At 55.8% G+C, this 17,207-nt stretch overlaps 1 protein-coding gene across 4 annotated transcripts in view; it reads left to right on the forward strand.

The window, feature by feature from the left end:
- Positions 1-17,207, forward strand: part of MYT1 (myelin transcription factor 1) — a 78,956-nt gene that overhangs the window by 42,368 nt on the left and 19,381 nt on the right. For 2 of the 4 annotated variants that reach the window (XM_016938301.3, XM_024352120.3), the window contains exons 7-16: positions 1,333-2,214; positions 4,935-5,069; positions 5,777-5,867; positions 7,188-7,301; positions 10,808-11,022; positions 12,556-12,761; positions 13,440-13,709; positions 15,504-15,658; positions 16,722-16,784; positions 16,902-16,970. In XM_016938301.3, coding sequence (XP_016793790.1) covers positions 1,333-2,214; positions 4,935-5,069; positions 5,777-5,867; positions 7,188-7,301; positions 10,808-11,022; positions 12,556-12,761; positions 13,440-13,709; positions 15,504-15,658; positions 16,722-16,784; positions 16,902-16,970 — 2,200 coding nt within the window. The remainder of the gene's footprint in view (positions 1-1,332; positions 2,215-4,934; positions 5,070-5,776; positions 5,868-7,187; positions 7,302-10,807; positions 11,023-12,555; positions 12,762-13,439; positions 13,710-15,503; positions 15,659-16,721; positions 16,785-16,901; positions 16,971-17,207) is intronic. The other 2 variants (XM_016938303.4, XM_016938302.4) reach the window with 2 other exon arrangements.

The raw sequence follows: 17,207 nt of genomic DNA on the forward strand, positions 1-17,207 counted from the left end.
GGAAACACCTCAGGTTGAGCTTCAGGTGATTGAGGACCAGGTGGGGCCTCTGAAAACGGGGTGCCCGGGGAGGCCAAGAGGGGAAGGAGGAAAGCAGACGAGTCCCCCACTTCCTTGTGGGGTCTACCAGGACTGCCATGTTGGAGCACCTAGCCCTTGGCAAAAGTGCATGAAGCAGGTGCTTTGGCCCCTGGGTCCCGGAGGGAGGGGTCTGTGCCCCTGAGAGCCCTGGCAGATCTGTAGAGACCTGGGGTCAGACGAGGCCCAAGGTCCACTCCCCCCACCATCACCACCACTCACCCAGCACTCCCCAAGCTTCTGCAGTGGGGAAGGGTCTGAGATGGATTTCAGAAGCAAAGCCAGAGAGGGTCCTCAACCCCAGCTCCCTTGGGGGGCTCTGGAGTGAGTGCGCTGTCCCATGGAATCAACATAGTCCTAGATCCCAGGTAGAAAAGACACACATTTTCCTGCTTTCTTATCAAGAAGGGCGTCTGGGGTTCAGCTGTCAACCTGGGCTTGGACTTTCCCCTCCGAAGTGGGTGGATGGCAGGGCCCATTCCTACCACTGTGGGACGTGCTGGCCCAGGTGTCCTTGCTGACAACCCTACGGGGCCTGCATGTGGTGAGCACCTACCATATCTTAGTTTCGTTTTGTTTTTGTTTTGAGAGAGTCTCACTCTGTTGCCCAGGCTGGAGTGCAGGGGCACGATCTTGATTTACTGCAATCTCCTCCTCCTCGGTTCAAGGAATAGCTGGGACTACAGGTGTGCACCACCACGCCCAGCTCATTTTTGTATTTTTAGTAGAGACAGGGTTTCGCCATGTTGGCCAGGCTGGTCTTGAACTCCTGACCTCAGGTGATCCGCCCGCCTCGGCCTCCCAAAGTCCTGGGATTACAGGCGTGAGCCACCGCGCCCATTCTTATTTACTGATTTTCAATTATGAAACAATTATTATTATTTTTTTTAAAATCTGACTTGCTGCTTAAGCTCCATTGTATACAATGCAGGTTTATCTGATTTGGGAAAGTAAACGTGATGGGAGAGGAACATTAAGAAAAAGTATCAAAGTAATTCTTAGTTTAAAAAATACATCAGTGGCCCATGACCTGCCTCCTAAAATATATTCACTGTGATTTCTGGATTCAGGCAGAAGGGTTGACAGAAAGGTCCGTACCAAATCCCCACTTCTGGAGTTTCATGTTTCCCCTTGGCTCCCGTATAAAGAGTGAGTGGTAGGTCAGGTGGAGGGGTGGTGGGTGTGTTGGGGACTGGAGACCTGGAGTCTTCCCACCTGCTCTCTGGCCCCCACGTTGATTTTGATTTTGTGCAGGAAGGAGCCCCGTCAAGTCCCATTTTGGATCCAACCCCATCGGCAGCGCCACTGCCTCCTCCAAGGGCAGCTACGGCAGCTACCAGGGAATCATCGCAACTTCTCTCCTGAACTTGGGTCAAATTGCTGAAGAGACCCTGGTGGAAGAGGACTTGGGCCAGGCGGCCAAGCCAGGTCCTGGCATTGTGCACCTGCTTCAGGAGGCTGCAGAGGGAGCTGCCAGCGAGGAGGGTGAAAAGGGCCTCTTCATCCAGCCAGAGGATGCCGAGGAGGTCGTCGAAGTCACCACCGAGCGCTCCCAGGACCTGTGTCCCCAGTCCCTGGAGGATGCAGCCAGTGAGGAGTCCAGCAAGCAGAAAGGCATCCTGAGTCACGAAGAGGAGGACGAGGAGGAGGAGGAGGAGGAAGAGGAGGAGGAGGAGGATGAAGAAGAGGAAGAGGAAGAGGAGGAGGAAGAGGAAGAGGAGGAGGAGGAAGAGGAGGACGAGGAGGAGGAGGAGGAGGAGGAGGCAGCTCCTGATGTGATCTTTCAGGAAGACACCTCTCACACCTCTGCCCAGAAGGCCCCTGAGCTCCGGGGCCCAGAATCACCCAGTCCCAAGCCTGAGTACTCTGTTATTGTGGAGGTCCGCTCGGATGATGACAAGGACGAGGACACCCACTCCCAGAAGTCAACAGTCACTGACGAGTCGGAGATGCATGACATGATGACCCGGGGAAACCTGGGCCTCCTGGAGCAGGCCATTGCCCTGAAGGCTGAACAGGTGCGCACAGTCTGCGAGCCGGGCTGCCCGCCTGCCGAGCAGAGCCAGCCGGGCCTGGGAGAGCCAGGGAAGGCAGCAAAGCCCCTGGACACTGTGCGGAAGAGTTACTACAGTAAAGGTAGGGCTCAGGGGTGGCCTGGCCCTGCAGACTCATCCTTTCACCCCTGCCCCAGGTGTGCAGATGCAGGCTGAGAGCCCTTCTAGGACAGGGGGCTGGGGGATGGCAGAAAAGCAGACAAAAGGACAAATACATGACACAGACTGTGGTCAGATACTGAGCAAATGGGTTCCCACACTGCTTTACATAGAGCGATCTGGAGCGAGACACAGAGCGGAGACGCGTGAGAAAGAACCAGGTGGGAGAGAGGAGGTGGGAGGGACAGTGACCCACCCACAGTGACTGGTCACAGCAGCATCTGGGGTCTGGAGAGGGTGGGGACCGTCCTGTCCCTTCCACCCCAACTCACACTTGTGGCAGGGATTGTGCTATGACAGAACCCGCTGTTTCCTACAGCCATGCTGGGTCATCCTGATCCTCTCGTGGGGTGGAGACCAGCAGGCAGATGTGAGGGGTGCCCTTGCTCCTCAGAGGGAGCAGCCTGCCGCTGGCTCTGCATCTGTCTCTGGATTTGGTTCTAAAGTGTGCAGGGTACAGGGGAGCCATCCCCTGATCGCACGGAGTGGCTGATGTTGAGGTGAGGATAGACAAGGAGGGCTGCTTGGAGGGGCCTGGGGCTGGGCTGACGTGGTTGGGGAGCAGCTGGGAAGCAGCTGATGTGGTTGGGGAGCAGCTGGGAGCCTGGAGTGCTGAGGTCTGAGGACGAATCCTGAGTAAACGGTTACGGCCTTCATTGTTACTGGGGTGTCAGGGTCTGGACAACAGGCTGGCTCTGCTCTGCTGACTGCCCATCTCAGATTCCTCCTGGGACAGGGGCCTGGGGAGCAGGGCTGGCCAGGGGCTGCTCCCTCAGTGAGCCATGCCAGGGAGGCCAGGCCTTGGACAGGTCAGCTTTGACCCAGCCGGCCTGGTGCGGAGGGCCTCCTGCACCTGGGCACTTGGCCTCTATTCTCCTAAGACTAGGGACCTGCCCTGATCTCGGCCTCTTTTTTCCCCATGTCTAGTCCTGCATCTCTTCTCCAGGTGGACGGGGGCAGTGGGAGTTCTTGGTGCTCTTCCAATGAGTGCCCCCAGGAAGAGTTAGCTGAGACCAGGGAGGGAGCAGATAAGGAGAGAGAACTGGGATGGGAGATGACTCAGGTGCTGGAGCCACGAACCAAAAATGCAGGAGACATGGACTTGCCAACCCTGGGAAGATGCACTTGGGTCATGGGAGAGACAGACCTGAGTGAGACATAATTCAAGGGGCATGATAGGCAGGTCAGTGGAGACACGAGGGACATATTTTCCGGGAACACCAGGCATATGAGACAAGCTCAGGGGAAAGATGCTAAGGGGACACAGGTGGGGACATGGTTTCAGGGTGAGATGGACCCAAAGAATGGCTTTGCGGGGACACCCTTTAGGGCAACCCAGATGGTGGGACAGCTCTTTGGGGACCCAGATTTAGGTCGGCAGTGTCATGCTCCGGCCTTGTGGGGCCATGGGCACAAAGAGACACAGGCTGAAGGTGAGACTTAGGGACAGGTGTTAAGGGCCTGGGGTGGTTACTAGCCTGGGTGTGGTGTGCTTGGGCCGCACAGATCAGCGCAGAATTTGGTGGGACACATATGAGGAACACAGACACCAAGTGACAGCCCTAGGACCAGGTTTTTGAGGGTCTCAGACCTGTGGGACAGACATAGGAGGACCCAGATGCAAGGCATCCTGCCTTCAGGGATAGATTTTCAGTGCATGGACCCAAAGGGACACGGCCCCGGGTGACACAGGTGGCCAAGCTGAGAATACCAGGCAGTGCCCAGCTGGGCTGTGAGTGTCTGTGCAACGTGAACGTGCGGTTCTGGTTCTGAGGGACTGACGTTGGGGCACAGATGCCGCGAGAATTCTGGACAGAGGCCGTGGGACAGGGGTGGCAAGCCCAGGAGGCCGGTGTTGGGCACAGGTTTGGAAGCCCCTCAGGACACCCCTGCCTGTCCACATGGGTGGAAGTCTGACTCCTTTGAACTTGGGGCAGCAGAGCAAGAGCTCCTTCCCTTTGGAGCCCCCTGCTGGGACCCTCCCGCTCTGAGGTGGGAGTTCTGAGTTTGGCTCTGTGACCTCTGCACCCTCCCAAAGGGGACAGCTCTCGTCCAGAGGTGTTTCACTGAGATGTCAGCTCTGCTCTGAGGGTCCTCCGTGTTCCTGCTGGTCCCTACACTCTATAGTGACCGGCCTGGACCTGCAGAGGCTAGATGAGGTCGATAACTGAGATTTGGGTTTAAATTTCTGCCCAGGCATAGATTAGTCATGCAGCCTTGGATAAGTTACTCAACTCCTTTGTCTTCCTCGTTCTGTCAAATCCCAAGGATATCTCCTGGCAGGAATATTGCCAAACGCCTTGACCTCTCTAGGCAAAAGGCTGACCCATGAGGCCTCCACACTGTCAGAGGAGAGAGGAAAGAGGACTCCAGCTGCCATCTGGGTTGTTCTCCTTAAAACGCTGCACAAACTGCTATTTGGGATTGTCAGGGCAGCCTCAGGGCTTCCTCACAGGTAGCCAGCGTGGGCTGGTTTCTTCAGGGTCTCCTGACTGTCCAGCCCCAGTACCTGTTCAAGCTCATGGGCAGTCTTGCCTCCCTTCTCTCTGGACAGCCAGAGAGAGGGTTCCTGAGCTACCCCTGCCCCCTCTCTGCTCACCACCCAGCTTCCTGGCTCTAACTGATGTGACTTGTGTGTTTTAGATCCTTCAAGAGCTGAGAAGCGTGAGATCAAGTGTCCAACACCAGGCTGTGATGGCACTGGCCACGTTACCGGGTTGTACCCTCACCACCGCAGCCTTTCTGGCTGTCCCCACAAGGATAGGATCCCCCCAGAGAGTGAGTAGCTCTGTGCAGCGTTAGCCCTAACTGTGAAGCTCACGCTGCCTCTGTGGTGTTTGGGTGGTGTCTATGGGGAGGCGTGGCCTGCCCAGGGCCATAACTGTCCCCTTTGGTTTGTCCAGATGCTCATCCTTACATCTCCCCGCTTTCCCCCACAAACTCCCTCAGCCCAAACTTGAGCCCTTTGAGGCTGGGGCCCTGCAACCAGCCCATTTGTCTACCTAGAGACGCCAGTCCGGGTCAGAGCCCACAGTAACAGATCGATGGGAGGGGGACAGGCTAGTGCCATCCAAGCTGGGAATGGAGAGGTCTTCTTGCAGCAACCTCTGTGCCCTGAAAGCTTAGGAAGCAAATACTTGTTCTTATGTTTAGGCTAGAAGCAGTAATTGTGAAAATTAAATTTACAGGAGCAAACCACAGAATGAGAGGTTTTAAAGCTGAGTCTGGTTTCTGCCGCAGGAGGGAGGGACCACAGTGGTGGTGGCGGTGGGGGGCATGCCCTGACCAGGCTGAGGGTGGGGAGTTGTGTCTGCAGGCTCTTGGGGGCTGGAGCTGCCCTGCGTTGCTGTGTCCCCCACCTGCCTACCAAGCAGCAGCCTTTGGACAAGGCTCCTGCACCCTCCTCAGCCTGTGCTCCCCACACAGCTGGTGCTCCCCAGATTCTCTGACAGCCTCGGCTCCCTCCACCCCCTGTTCTCTTACAGTCTTAGCCATGCATGAGAACGTGCTGAAGTGCCCCACTCCTGGCTGCACAGGCCAGGGTCACGTGAACAGCAACCGCAACACGCACAGAAGGTACTTGGACTGAGCTGGGCCGTAGTGGGGGCCAGGGTGGGGGCCGTGGTGGGGGGCTCCACGTGTGGTAGGGCACCTGGGTTGGGCCTGTGTGTCCCTGCCTGGGCCGTGAGCCCGTGACCTGGGACGGGGCTCTGGCCTGCCTGGGGCTCCCTGTGTGCTGCCCTTCTCCCAGCCTGCCGCCCTGAGGAGTGGGTACAAGGTCAGGGCACACCTGGGCGGTGAGGGGCCTTTGTGAGGGCAGAGTGGCAACTGGAGGTGCAGTCACCCAGTGGTGTTGCTGCCTTAATCCTATGAGCTCCCGAGAGAGCAGGGGGCGGCCTGCAGAGGAGGGAGCAATGCACCCTCTGTGAAGAGAGGTACAACAACCATGTGAGAGCCAGGTGAATACTTTGTGTCCTACCCACATTCAGAAAACCTCTGCACACTGGCTCTTGCTCCTGAGTGGGAAGGGCAGACATGAACAGTAACCTCGGCAGGCCAGGACTGTGCTCTGGGCTGCTTTGTGGGAGTTCTGAGGCCCAGGTGGAAGTGAAGCTTCCCGATCACCCTCGAGGTGTAGTTGTTGACTGGTCTTCTATGGTGAGGGGGGACTACTCCCCCAGCCTTACCCTAAGTGCCATGGGTGGCCGTGGCCTCGGTGGGATATGCTTTCCCCCAGCAGGCTTATGCTCAGCTGAAAGGACTGCCAGAGCTTTTGAGGTCACTTCATTTGAAAAGAGGCCAATTCCCCATTACGTCACCTCCCTGGGCTGGCTGAGGGACTGGCGCTGGAGCTCACAGTTAACTTTATTCTGACAGATGAAGCTGCTGCCTCCGTGTCTTAGACTGAGTACTTTCCTGGGCCTGCGTCATCCAGGGTCAGTGCCCAGGCTGTGGTCCAAGTGGGGCCCTGGACTGCCCCAGAGCAGCTAACAGAACAAGCGCCAGAGAGGGCTGCAGAATCCAGCCCTGCAAGCTGGGAAGGGAGAGGAAGGGGGTGAGGGCAAGCCTGTCTCCCAGACCCATGCAGAGGAGGCATCTTTGCCCAGAGCTTTCACCTTTAGGATATATTTCATCTTTGTGTGTCCTTGGCATAGAATGTTCCAAAACAGAAACTGACTGGGCAGCTTGTACTGTGAGGGCTCAAGAACAGAGCCAGAGAGAAAACCCCTGTCCTGCAGAATGACAGGGTTATTCCCGGCTCTGGGCTTCTCTGGAGTTCACCTGGAGTTCTCACATCTGAATGACCTTGCCGTGAGACACCCACACACACAGACACCCAGGACAGGACAGGCGTGGAGGGGAAGGCTCAGAAACCCCTCCTCTTCCTTCCTCTAGTTTGTCTGGGTGTCCCATTGCTGCCGCCGAAAAATTAGCCAAATCCCATGAGAAGCAGCAGCCGCAGACAGGAGATCCTTCCAAGAGTAGCTCCAATTCCGATCGGATCCTCAGGTGAGTGAGATGAGCCACAGAACTGAAGAGGCTGCCTCCCAAATGCCTGCAGGGGGCTTCTCAGTCTCCCGCAGGCTGTATGTGCATGTGTGTGAGTGCATGTGTGTGAGTGTACGTGCATGTGAGTGTACGTGCATGTGAGTGTGCACATGCCCCGGGCCCCCCAGGAGCAGAACTGCGGGACACACAGGACAGAGTCTCATGTCTGCCACATTCGCCAGTGCCTCAGCCAAAGCGCAAACTCCTGCACAGTTGCCTCTGCCTCCGACATGGGGCTCTGCCTCCTCGGAGTTGTCTGATGTGACCACTTGAGGCCCCTTGGGGATTCATTTGTGGAGATGCTGGTCCTGTCTGGAAAGAGCAGACTGCACCAGCCAAGGACCACGGACGTCCAGGAAGCACCATGAGCCACTAATCCTTGGCCGTCCTGCCTGTCCCTCCCCGACCCCAGGGATAGACCCCAAGTCAAGGAAGAGGGTGGGTGCAGGCTTTGCTCCCCAGAGTGCTTTGTGGCCCCTGAGGTTCTGAGATCACAGTAGGTGTGTGTGAACATGTGGGAGCGTGTGTGCGCATGTTCACACGCCTGTTTGTGTTTGCATATGTGCGGGTATGTTTACATGTGCGTGCAAGTCCATGTGTATGTGAACACGTGGGAGCGTGTGTGTGCATGTTCACACGCCTGTTTGTGTTTGCATATGTGCGGGTATGTTTACATGTGCGTGCAAGTCCATGTGTATGTGAACACGTGGGAGCGTGTGTGTGCATGTTCACACGCCTGTTTGTGTTTGCATATGTGCGGGTATGTTTACATGTGCGTGCAAGTCCATGTGTGTGTGCACGTGTAGATTTGGCTCTCATCAATAAGGATCTTTCAGAATGTGTCCCCTTAGTGTCCCCTCCTTCCATGTGGCTCTAAGAAGTAAGTGCCACAAATAAGGCCAGAGGCTCAGAGAGTTGCCCAAGGCCACCCTGCCCATCCTGCCTGGCTTCAAAGTCTCTCCTCTATGGAGCTGAGTCCTTGGACCATGGTAGCCACTGTCGAAGAGGACACTTCCACTGCTCCTGTCTTCACCTGCAGACACCCTGCTCCCCACTCCCGTGAGGAACTAGAACTCACACACAGCTCCTCCTCCCCAGCTCTCAGACCCCTGTTCCATATCTGTCTCACCAGACAAGAGTGTAGGAGACCCCGGCTGGGGTGAGTGTGAGTGACTGCATAGCCCCTTCCACTGTCCGCCTCCTTTCGGGGCCCACCTGACCCCGGCCCTTCCTGGCACATCATTGGCAAAGTCCCAGCCAGATGATCTTCGCTGCTCACCTTGGCTGTGTCATACCCAGGCCCTTCCCTGGTCTGCTCCAGAGCGTTCCTCTGAAGGTGCAATTCCCACACGTGGGATCTCTGGGCAGAGCACAGAGACTTGCCTTCCTGCTCTGTGGGCATGCTTGCCATCCCACACACGGGCACCTTCAGCCCTGCAGGTCCTAGCAGGCTGCTTTCCACCAGCTGGCTCTCACAATGGTTTGAAGCTGCTTTTTTCCTCTATCTTATTTGCTGTTCCCTCCAGCTTCCTGTCAGTTGCTAATTCAATCCTTTCCCTCTTTGATCTAAATCACCGATAAAATGTCAAACCGCAGATTTGGCCCCCGTGTGAGGCCAGGCAGGGGTGTCAAACAGGCTCCAACTTTGGAGACTGCACTCCCTGGGACTATGGCCTCAGTTTGTTCACGTATAAAAGTAGGACAACAAACTAAGTCGCTCATGAGGCTCAAGTGACACTCTGCCGCCCTCAGCCCATGGTGAATACTCACTGAACGCTAGAGAGATTGTGGCTAGGGTGGAGGAGGCCTCCCACTACGCCCTTTTGATTCTATCTAGCCCACGTTTCTGGCTATCGAACTTTGGGGTGTGAGGACAGGCTTTGCAAAGCTTCGTTGGCATCGTGGATGATAAGTGTACAGATTCTGACTGAAGCCTTGGTCAAGGCAGCCATCAACGGTGGTACCAATGTTAAGCTTATTATTCTTATTATTATTTTTAGTGACAGAGTGTCACTCTGTTGCTCAGGCTGGAGTGCAGTGGTTTCAATCATAACTCACTATAACCTCAAACTCCTGGTCTCAAGTGATCCTCCCACCTCAGCCTCCCGAGTACCTAGGAATACAGATGTGCCATCATGCCTGCCTATTTTTTTTTTGCATTTTTTTTTTTTTTTTTTTTTTTGTAGAGAGGGTCTCACTAGGTTGCCCAAGTCGGTTTCTTACTCCTGGCTTCAACAGACCTGCCTTGGCCTCCAAAAGTGCTTGGATTATAGACATAAGCCACCATACCTGACCCAATGTTAAGTTTAAAGTTAGTTTTTTCCCTCCTGGCCTCACTCTTGCAACTTTTCTATCTGCCACTGGGGTCAGGATCCATCCTGGGGCTCCCACCCTTCCTGGAGAAGGAGAAAATACCCACGTCCTGGTAGAGTTCAGTTCTTCCAGGCCCATCAGAGCTGGCTGTGGTTGCAGGGCTGGCCTGGCGGTCCTCTGTGCTGGGCTCTGTTCTTAGTCCACACTTAAGTTCTCGTAGCACCCAGCACCTTGGAGGCTGTCATTGTCAGCTCCTTCTTAATTCCACTGATTGTACACTTTCCAGACTGAAGTCATTGCTTGGTCCAGACAGGAACAAAGAAAGCCATGGCTGCTTGCCAGGATCTCCTCTTCTCTGAGCTGCCAGGTTCAGAAGCTCCTCTGTGCCTGTGTGGTCACCAGCATCTACCACCAGTCTTCCTGCCCCTGTGCCTTCTATGCCAGTTTCTTCGTGCCATCTTTTGTGCATGTAAAATCCTGAAGTATTCCAAGAGCATTAGTGGCAGTGAACTGAATGCTTGCAGTAGCTTTTTCGTGGCTGTTGCTAACCCTTCCAACAGTTCCTTGAGGGTCCACCTCAACACAGCTTTAAGAAGAGGGCAGCTGAGGGCTGAGTCCCTGGCTGAATGAAGAAGGGTCAGGCCTGGCCCTGAGGCCACTCCTCAGAAATGCACCTGATACAACTAGCGTCTCCTGTAGATTCCTCAGCTTCCTCCTTGCTGGGGAGTTCTAGGTTATGCTGCCTTGGAGTGTCTTGCTATTGTCCTGGGCTATGCTACTCTTTGGCCCTGCCTGATACTCACTCCAGTTGCAGCTGAGCTGTTTGAAACCTGCTCTCCTACGTTCTGGGGAAAATCTTAGGCCCTCCTCTAGCTGATGCTGTCAGCAGGACAGGCCATTGATTATTTGAGGGTCCTATTGCTTCCTCCCTGCAGGCCATTCTTCACGGGCCTGCTCTGGGAGCCCTTGACCCTGGGAGGTGGAACTCTGCCCAGCTTTAGTGGTGGAATATGCAGGGGTAGTGTCTTCCTGAGTCTCCTTCCTCACCAGACGCTGTGAGGCCCCTGCCTGGGCTGCAGATTGGGGTTGGGGAGGGTGGCACGGGATCCCCAGGTCCCATCTCACTGGCTGTGCATCCCTGTACTGCACCCCAGGCCCATGTGCTTCGTGAAGCAGCTCGAGGTCCCTCCATATGGGAGCTACCGGCCCAACGTGGCCCCCGCCACACCCAGGGCCAACTTGGCCAAGGAGCTGGAGAAGTTCTCCAAGGTCACCTTTGACTACGCAAGTTTCGATGCTCAGGTTTTTGGCAAACGCATGCTTGCCCCAAAGATTCAGACCAGCGAAACCTCACCTAAAGCCTTTCAATGTAAGTTGGGGAGAATTGTTCTTGTTTCTCTTCTGTGTTGCTCCTGGGAGGGGCAGGATTCAAGGGGCAGTGGAGGAGGGACCCTCTCGAGGAGCTACTAGGGAGGGAAACTCTACCCTCATGGGAGGACCACGATGCAGGCTGGAGGTCTCAGCTGTCCCGGTGGGCACTGTGGTGGCTTTCTTGGGGCCTGCATCTCACTCCTGCTGCCACCTTCATGTTCACCATTAACATTTATGTGTCTCCTAGTTATTTGTGAAACAAAACCCAGATCCGTTACGGGCGTGTGTGTCCAAAGACTTCAGAGCAACCCCACCAGCATGGTTCACACTGGGAGACGCCACTCTCCCCACTGTCCTCCTGCTACCTGTTTAATCCCAGTGCAGCCGGCTGTCCATTTCCCAGCACTGCCTCTGGGGAGGGTCAGACTGTGGGCTGGGTGGGGCCAGATGACTGCGGGGCTGGGCCCAGTGCCCTGGCAGGAAGCCATTGCTCTCCTGGTGGATACAATGTGTTATCTGTGACATTAGTAACAAATTTTCTGGGTAATTGTACTGACAAAAATCATTCCTACAAATCTTTAAGAACAATCCTTTCTGTCTTGTCTTGTCACTTACTGCCCTAATTTGTGGAATAAGCCCATTAGCCCTGGAAGTGCATGCGAAATGGAAAAGCATTCAGTGTACACATGAGATTGGGAGTGGCGTCGCGGGGCAGATGTTGTCAGCCCCAAACATGACGTGACGAGTTTCCTACATGAGAATAATAAAAGTACTGATTGATGCGGCTGCCAGTGGGGTGTGAGCCTCTCTTCCTAACTTTGACAGAACCTGCTCTTTAGGATGGAGGACTTCCTGCCTCCAGGCACACATGCCTACTTGGATGAGGGAATGCAATGGTGCCAGTGGAGAGGGGGACCGCACGATAAGCTTTCCAATATATCTAGACCTTTCTGGATATACTGGTGACATCGTGATTGCTAAGAACATCGTGCATGAGAGTGATTTTGCAGCTACAGTACAATTGCTAGAAAAGATAACATTCCGTGCCTTCATTTGTCATGTTCATTTGAGCAATAATGTTACTTTTTTAAGGCAGTGATGGTTACCGGGGACACCAAGTCAGCCTAAATATGGGTACACCCTTTTCAGATCATGGGACAAAGTTTTCCTATTTGGGCGATATGGCAAACACTCACCCTATTCACACAATGCTTCAGTTTCTGATAGACAAGTTATTTCTGTTTGAAATATCAGGGCTGCTGGAATGTCTTGGAGGCTTTTACTCCTTTTGCCCAAATTTTCACTGAGCCAGAAACAAGATTGTCTCCTCAGGCCCCCAGAGGAGGGTGGGTGGGAGTGAGGTGTGTGAGGACTTGGGACTGGGATGGGTGGCCAAGCCCCTGGCCCACTTCCATACAGCTGTGCCCTGGGCCCTCCCATCCCTCCCAAAGTGCCCCCTCCCCACTGACTTGTCTGCATTGCTGCCTCTTTTCAAGTTGTATATCAGCCTGGTGTTGTTCCCTTTTTGCAGCCAAACCTTTCCCAAAGGCCTCTTCCCCCAGGCACAGCCCCTCCAGTAGTTATGTGAGGGGCACTTCATCCTCTTCTGCAGGCTTTGACTACTCGCAGGACGCCGAGGCTGCACACATGGCTGCCACTGCCATCCTGAACCTCTCCACGCGCTGCTGGGAGATGCCTGAGAACCTCAGCACGAAGCCACAGGACCTCCCCAGCAAGGTTAGTACATCTGCCACAGAGCCTTTCTTGGGAGAGGTGAGTTGGTGGAATTTGCAGTCAGGCCCACCCGCTCTCTGCACAAAATGTCCCTAGGAATGGCTTGTGCCTAGCTGGCAATTCTCATTCTTAACTTTTTCTCCCTCCTGGCCATGGCCCCAAGGACCGCAGAGCTTGGATGGGTCCACCAAGAGAACCTGGTGTGCTGAGTGAAGGGGGACCAAGGGCTGCGAACACAAGTTCCCACGTGTTAGGTTGTGTGCACACCATGCGCCCGCGTGTCTCCCTCTGAGCCTGAGGGTGGTGCACACACATGCCCATGTGTTTCCTTCTGACTCCAGGGCGGTGCACGTGCCCTGTTCACACGTGTTTCCCGCAGTCTTGTGGTTGCTGACACACTCTCCTTGCTCAGAGGACCTAGTCTTACCCGTGTTTATGACATGTCCTGAGGGACTGGTTTTTGTGCTGTTGGGAGGCAAGAGGAATTGTAGGGCCCCCTTCATGGGAAATCAGGAAATGGCAGTTGGATTTTTTCCCTTTCGCTGCCTGTCTGTCCCTGTTGTCCTGCTTCCTTCTATGGGAACCAGTGTTCTGGACTCTGTACGTTTGATTCAAATGGACCAGAAGGCACACACAGGAAGGGGCTGGAATCGCTAACAGATTTCACCTTTGCCGTTGCAGTCTGTGGATATCGAGGTAGACGAAAATGGAACCCTGGACTTGAGCATGCACAAACACCGCAAACGAGAAAATGCTTTCCCCAGCAGCAGCAGCTGCAGCAGCAGCCCCGGTGTGAAGTCTCCCGACGCCTCCCAGCGCCACAGCAGCACCAGTGCCCCCAGCAGCTCCATGACCTCTCCCCAGTCCAGCCAGGCCTCCCGCCAGGACGAGTGGGACCGGCCCCTGGACTACACCAAGCCTAGCCGCCTGAGAGAGGAGGAACCTGAGGAGGTGGGTGCAGGCGCCTGGGCAAGCAGTCAGGCGGCTGCAGCCAGCTTGCCCTGCCTGAGGCTGTTGTGATATTGGCTTTTCAAGGAAGCTTCTCCTCACAGGCTTCTGGAAGAGCCTCGCGGAGCCATCCCTTTTCGTGAAGGGTCCTTCATCTTCTGAGCAGCTGGGACTCAGGGGCTCACCCTCTGGGTGGGATTTTCAGCAGCAGGGTCATGCTGTGCCCTTGTCTGTCAAGAAGCAGGTGGTCTTCTCACCCCTGTGGAGCATGGTGGCCAGTACCAACGTGGGCACTGTGGAGGCACGGGGAGGAGAAAGGCATCGTTCAGATCCCAGGAGTTGATTGGGGAAAAGCTCAGGTTTCTTGGGTTTTGAGCCTCCCACCACCCTGCAGAGCTAACCTGCTGTCCAGGTAGGGGCAGAGCCAGTGAGAGAGCTTAGGACCTGGGCTTAGGATCGCCCATGGTGGGCAGTTCTACGTCCCCGAGACCAGGACCAACCTGGCATGGGTGCTGGAACTGTGGTCTGGGAAGCAGGGGATCCTTCCCTTTTTAGTTCCTTAAAACATGTGAAAGAAGAATCCTCCGAGGCCACAGCCGGTTCTGGGCTTTTTCCCAAGGAGGTGTGTGTCCGGAAGAGCAAAGTCCAGCTGTGAGGGCAGCCCAGGGTCCAGGCGGCAGCAGCCGCGTGTGTGAGACTAGCGGGCCCCTCTCCCTCTCCTTCCCCTCCCCCAAAGCCCCTCAGGAGGTGGAAGGGGTCCCTGTGGAAGGAGCAGGGCCAGACCCTCAAGGAGGAATGAGGGGGGTGGGGCTAGGCCCCTATGAAGGGTGGGGGCTGGATCAGGCCCCCTCCATAATCCGGCCTCAGTGGGAGGCAGACTTCCTTACCGGCCCTCACACCACCCTCAGGTCACCCCATTTCATAGACGAGCAGCCTGGGAACCCACAACAAGGTCCAATTATCCGAAGACTGTTATTATGCTGGGCCGTGGGCTTCACGGGCATTTCCTCATTTGACCCCCAAAAACCTTTGAGGGGCTGCTGTTATCTCAAGTTGGACAGAGTGGCACCTGGGCCCCAAGAGCCTGAGCCACTTGCCTGGGACACATGCGAGTGCCTGTCAGGACTGGATTTTGAGCTCTGGTTATAGCATCCTGCAGAATGTTGGCCTTCTGACCCTTCCTGGACCCCTGGCCCCTCCGTGGGAGGGACTACGCCCTGCTTATCTGTGTCCACAGCTCTGAGCCTCCATACCCAGCATTCAGTTCGAAGCCTTTATCAAGCACCTGCTGTGGTCAAGGCATCGCACTGGTGGGCGTGGCGGGCCAGGTGGTTTCGAGGTTACTGCGAGTGTCGTAATTTGTATGTTATTACCCTCATTGTGCCATCTCATCTTCATGGCATTTCGGTAACACTTATTTAGTGCCTACTGTCTATTGAGTGCCATTCCTGGCTCTGAAGGGAACTGTATCCTGATGTTTACGCTGCGGAGTGACGTGGCGGAGGGAGGCCAGGGAGGGTGTCAGGAGCCTGCCACGCTGGGCAGCACCAGGCCTCATTTGTAGGGCAACGCAGGACCTCTGGCTGAAGCAGGGGAGGGATCCAGCCCCTCAGGGGTGTTGTCTTCTGTGTTTTGCTGGGGGGAGTTAAGTCTTCCTCCCTTATCCAGAAGATAGGAGACTCCGGGAGATGCTTCTGTGGACACTGTCCTGAAGGGTCCCTCTCCCTCGCCCACTGGGTTGGGCGCCCAGGCCTCCCCGCCAGCCGGTTAAAACATCTCCCTGCTGGTTTTTTGCAGTCAGAGCCAGCAGCCCATTCTTTTGCTTCTTCTGAAGCAGATGACCAGGAAGTGTCGGAAGAGAATTTTGAGGAGCGGAAGTATCCGGGGGAAGTCACCCTGACCAACTTTAAGCTGAAGTTTCTCTCCAAGGACATAAAGAAGGAGCTGCTCACGTAAGTCCCTGTTTGGCTGGCACAGCTCCTAGGGGACCCTCTGTGGCCTGGGGAGGAACAGGCCCTGGTCCCAACCCATGACGACCGGGTCTGCTCAGGCTTTCCCCGACCTGTCCTGACCACCTCGAGCCAGGCAGCCTGTGACAGGAGCCAGGGTATTCAGAGGTTTCCCAACACCTTTGTGTTGTGCTGGGCTTTACTGCAATCTTCTAAAAGTGATTAAAAACAAAGAAATCCCCTGGCCAAGCTCACCAAGCAGGACAGAGCAGGGCAGGGGCAGAGTGGAGGAGAGCTCCTCAGAGAGGTCTGCAGGAAGCCCTCGGGGCACCCAGAGGCCTGGCCCTCTCCCTGAGGCCGCAGCTGGGCACGTTCTGCCCTGGGCTCCATGGCCAAGGCCTGGAATGTACTGCCTTAGGACTCACCACCCTCAACTCTGTCAGCCTGGCTGGCCCAGAGGCTGCGTGTCTGAGCTGGTCCGCACGGGGTTGGAACAGACAGAGTTGCTGATGGATATGAATCAGATGTCAATGACCTTCTGGTCAGCCTTCATTGCCAGCCACCTGTCCTAGGGGACTGTGAGAGGCTGTGCCTGGCACCTGCTCCACAGGTGATCCAGCTCTCACATGTGCTCAGAGTACATTTCTGGGGTCCCTCTTCTCCCCAACCTGAACCCCTCTTGTACCCTCACACTTGTAGCTTGCCCTCCTGGGAGTGGCTGGATCCAGGGAAGGCCTTGCTTCAGGGCCTGGAGAAGGGAAGGAGCTCCTTTGCCTAAATATTCGTGGGCACATACACGTGCACACACAGCACATGTGCGTCAGAGGCATCCTAACTTTAAGCTCAACTTTAATTTGGTTACTTTTTCTTCTTGAGTTAAGTTGTGTGGGAGAAACTTCCAGCCTGAGAGGCACCGGCTGTCCTCCAAGGACTGAGGGGAGGAGGGGCCACCGCTTGGCTCACGGGTGAGCCGGGAGTGGGCACCAGTCTCCCTCGCAGAGCAGGCTCAGCCTGGGGGGCAGGTACCCACCACTCTCCAGTCTGACACTCTTTTTCCTTTGTCCAGCTGTCCCACCCCTGGCTGTGACGGCAGTGGCCACATCACCGGGAACTACGCCTCCCACCGCAGGTTTGTCTCCTGCTCGGGTCCGTCTGGCCTGGGTGCTTCGTGGTGGGTCTTCCTCCTCTCCTCCTCCTCTGCTCCCCCTCTTTGGCTTACCCCAATATCCCATCTCTTCTCTTTCAGCCTCTCTGGTTGCCCTCTTGCTGACAAGAGCCTCAGAAACCTCATGGCTGCCCACTCTGCTGACCTCAAGTATGTTTGCGCTCCCTGACCTCCTGTCTCTTGGGCGGCACCCTCGCTTTGCTCTCCTTCCATGAGGCTCCTGCCAAAATCAGCCTTCTCCAAGGTGCCAAGCCTCAGCTGGCCCCAGCTCTCCTGAGATGGGCAGAGGGGCAGGGCCGTGGAGGGGCCGATTCTGCTTGGCTGGGGCTGCTCTGCCTGTGTGCACCTGCTCTGAGCTCTGCTGTTTGCTTCTCCGCTGGGGGCTAG

Source organism: Pan troglodytes, chromosome 21 (assembly GCF_028858775.2).
Source record: "Pan troglodytes isolate AG18354 chromosome 21, NHGRI_mPanTro3-v2.0_pri, whole genome shotgun sequence".
NCBI lineage: Eukaryota > Metazoa > Chordata > Mammalia > Primates > Hominidae > Pan > Pan troglodytes.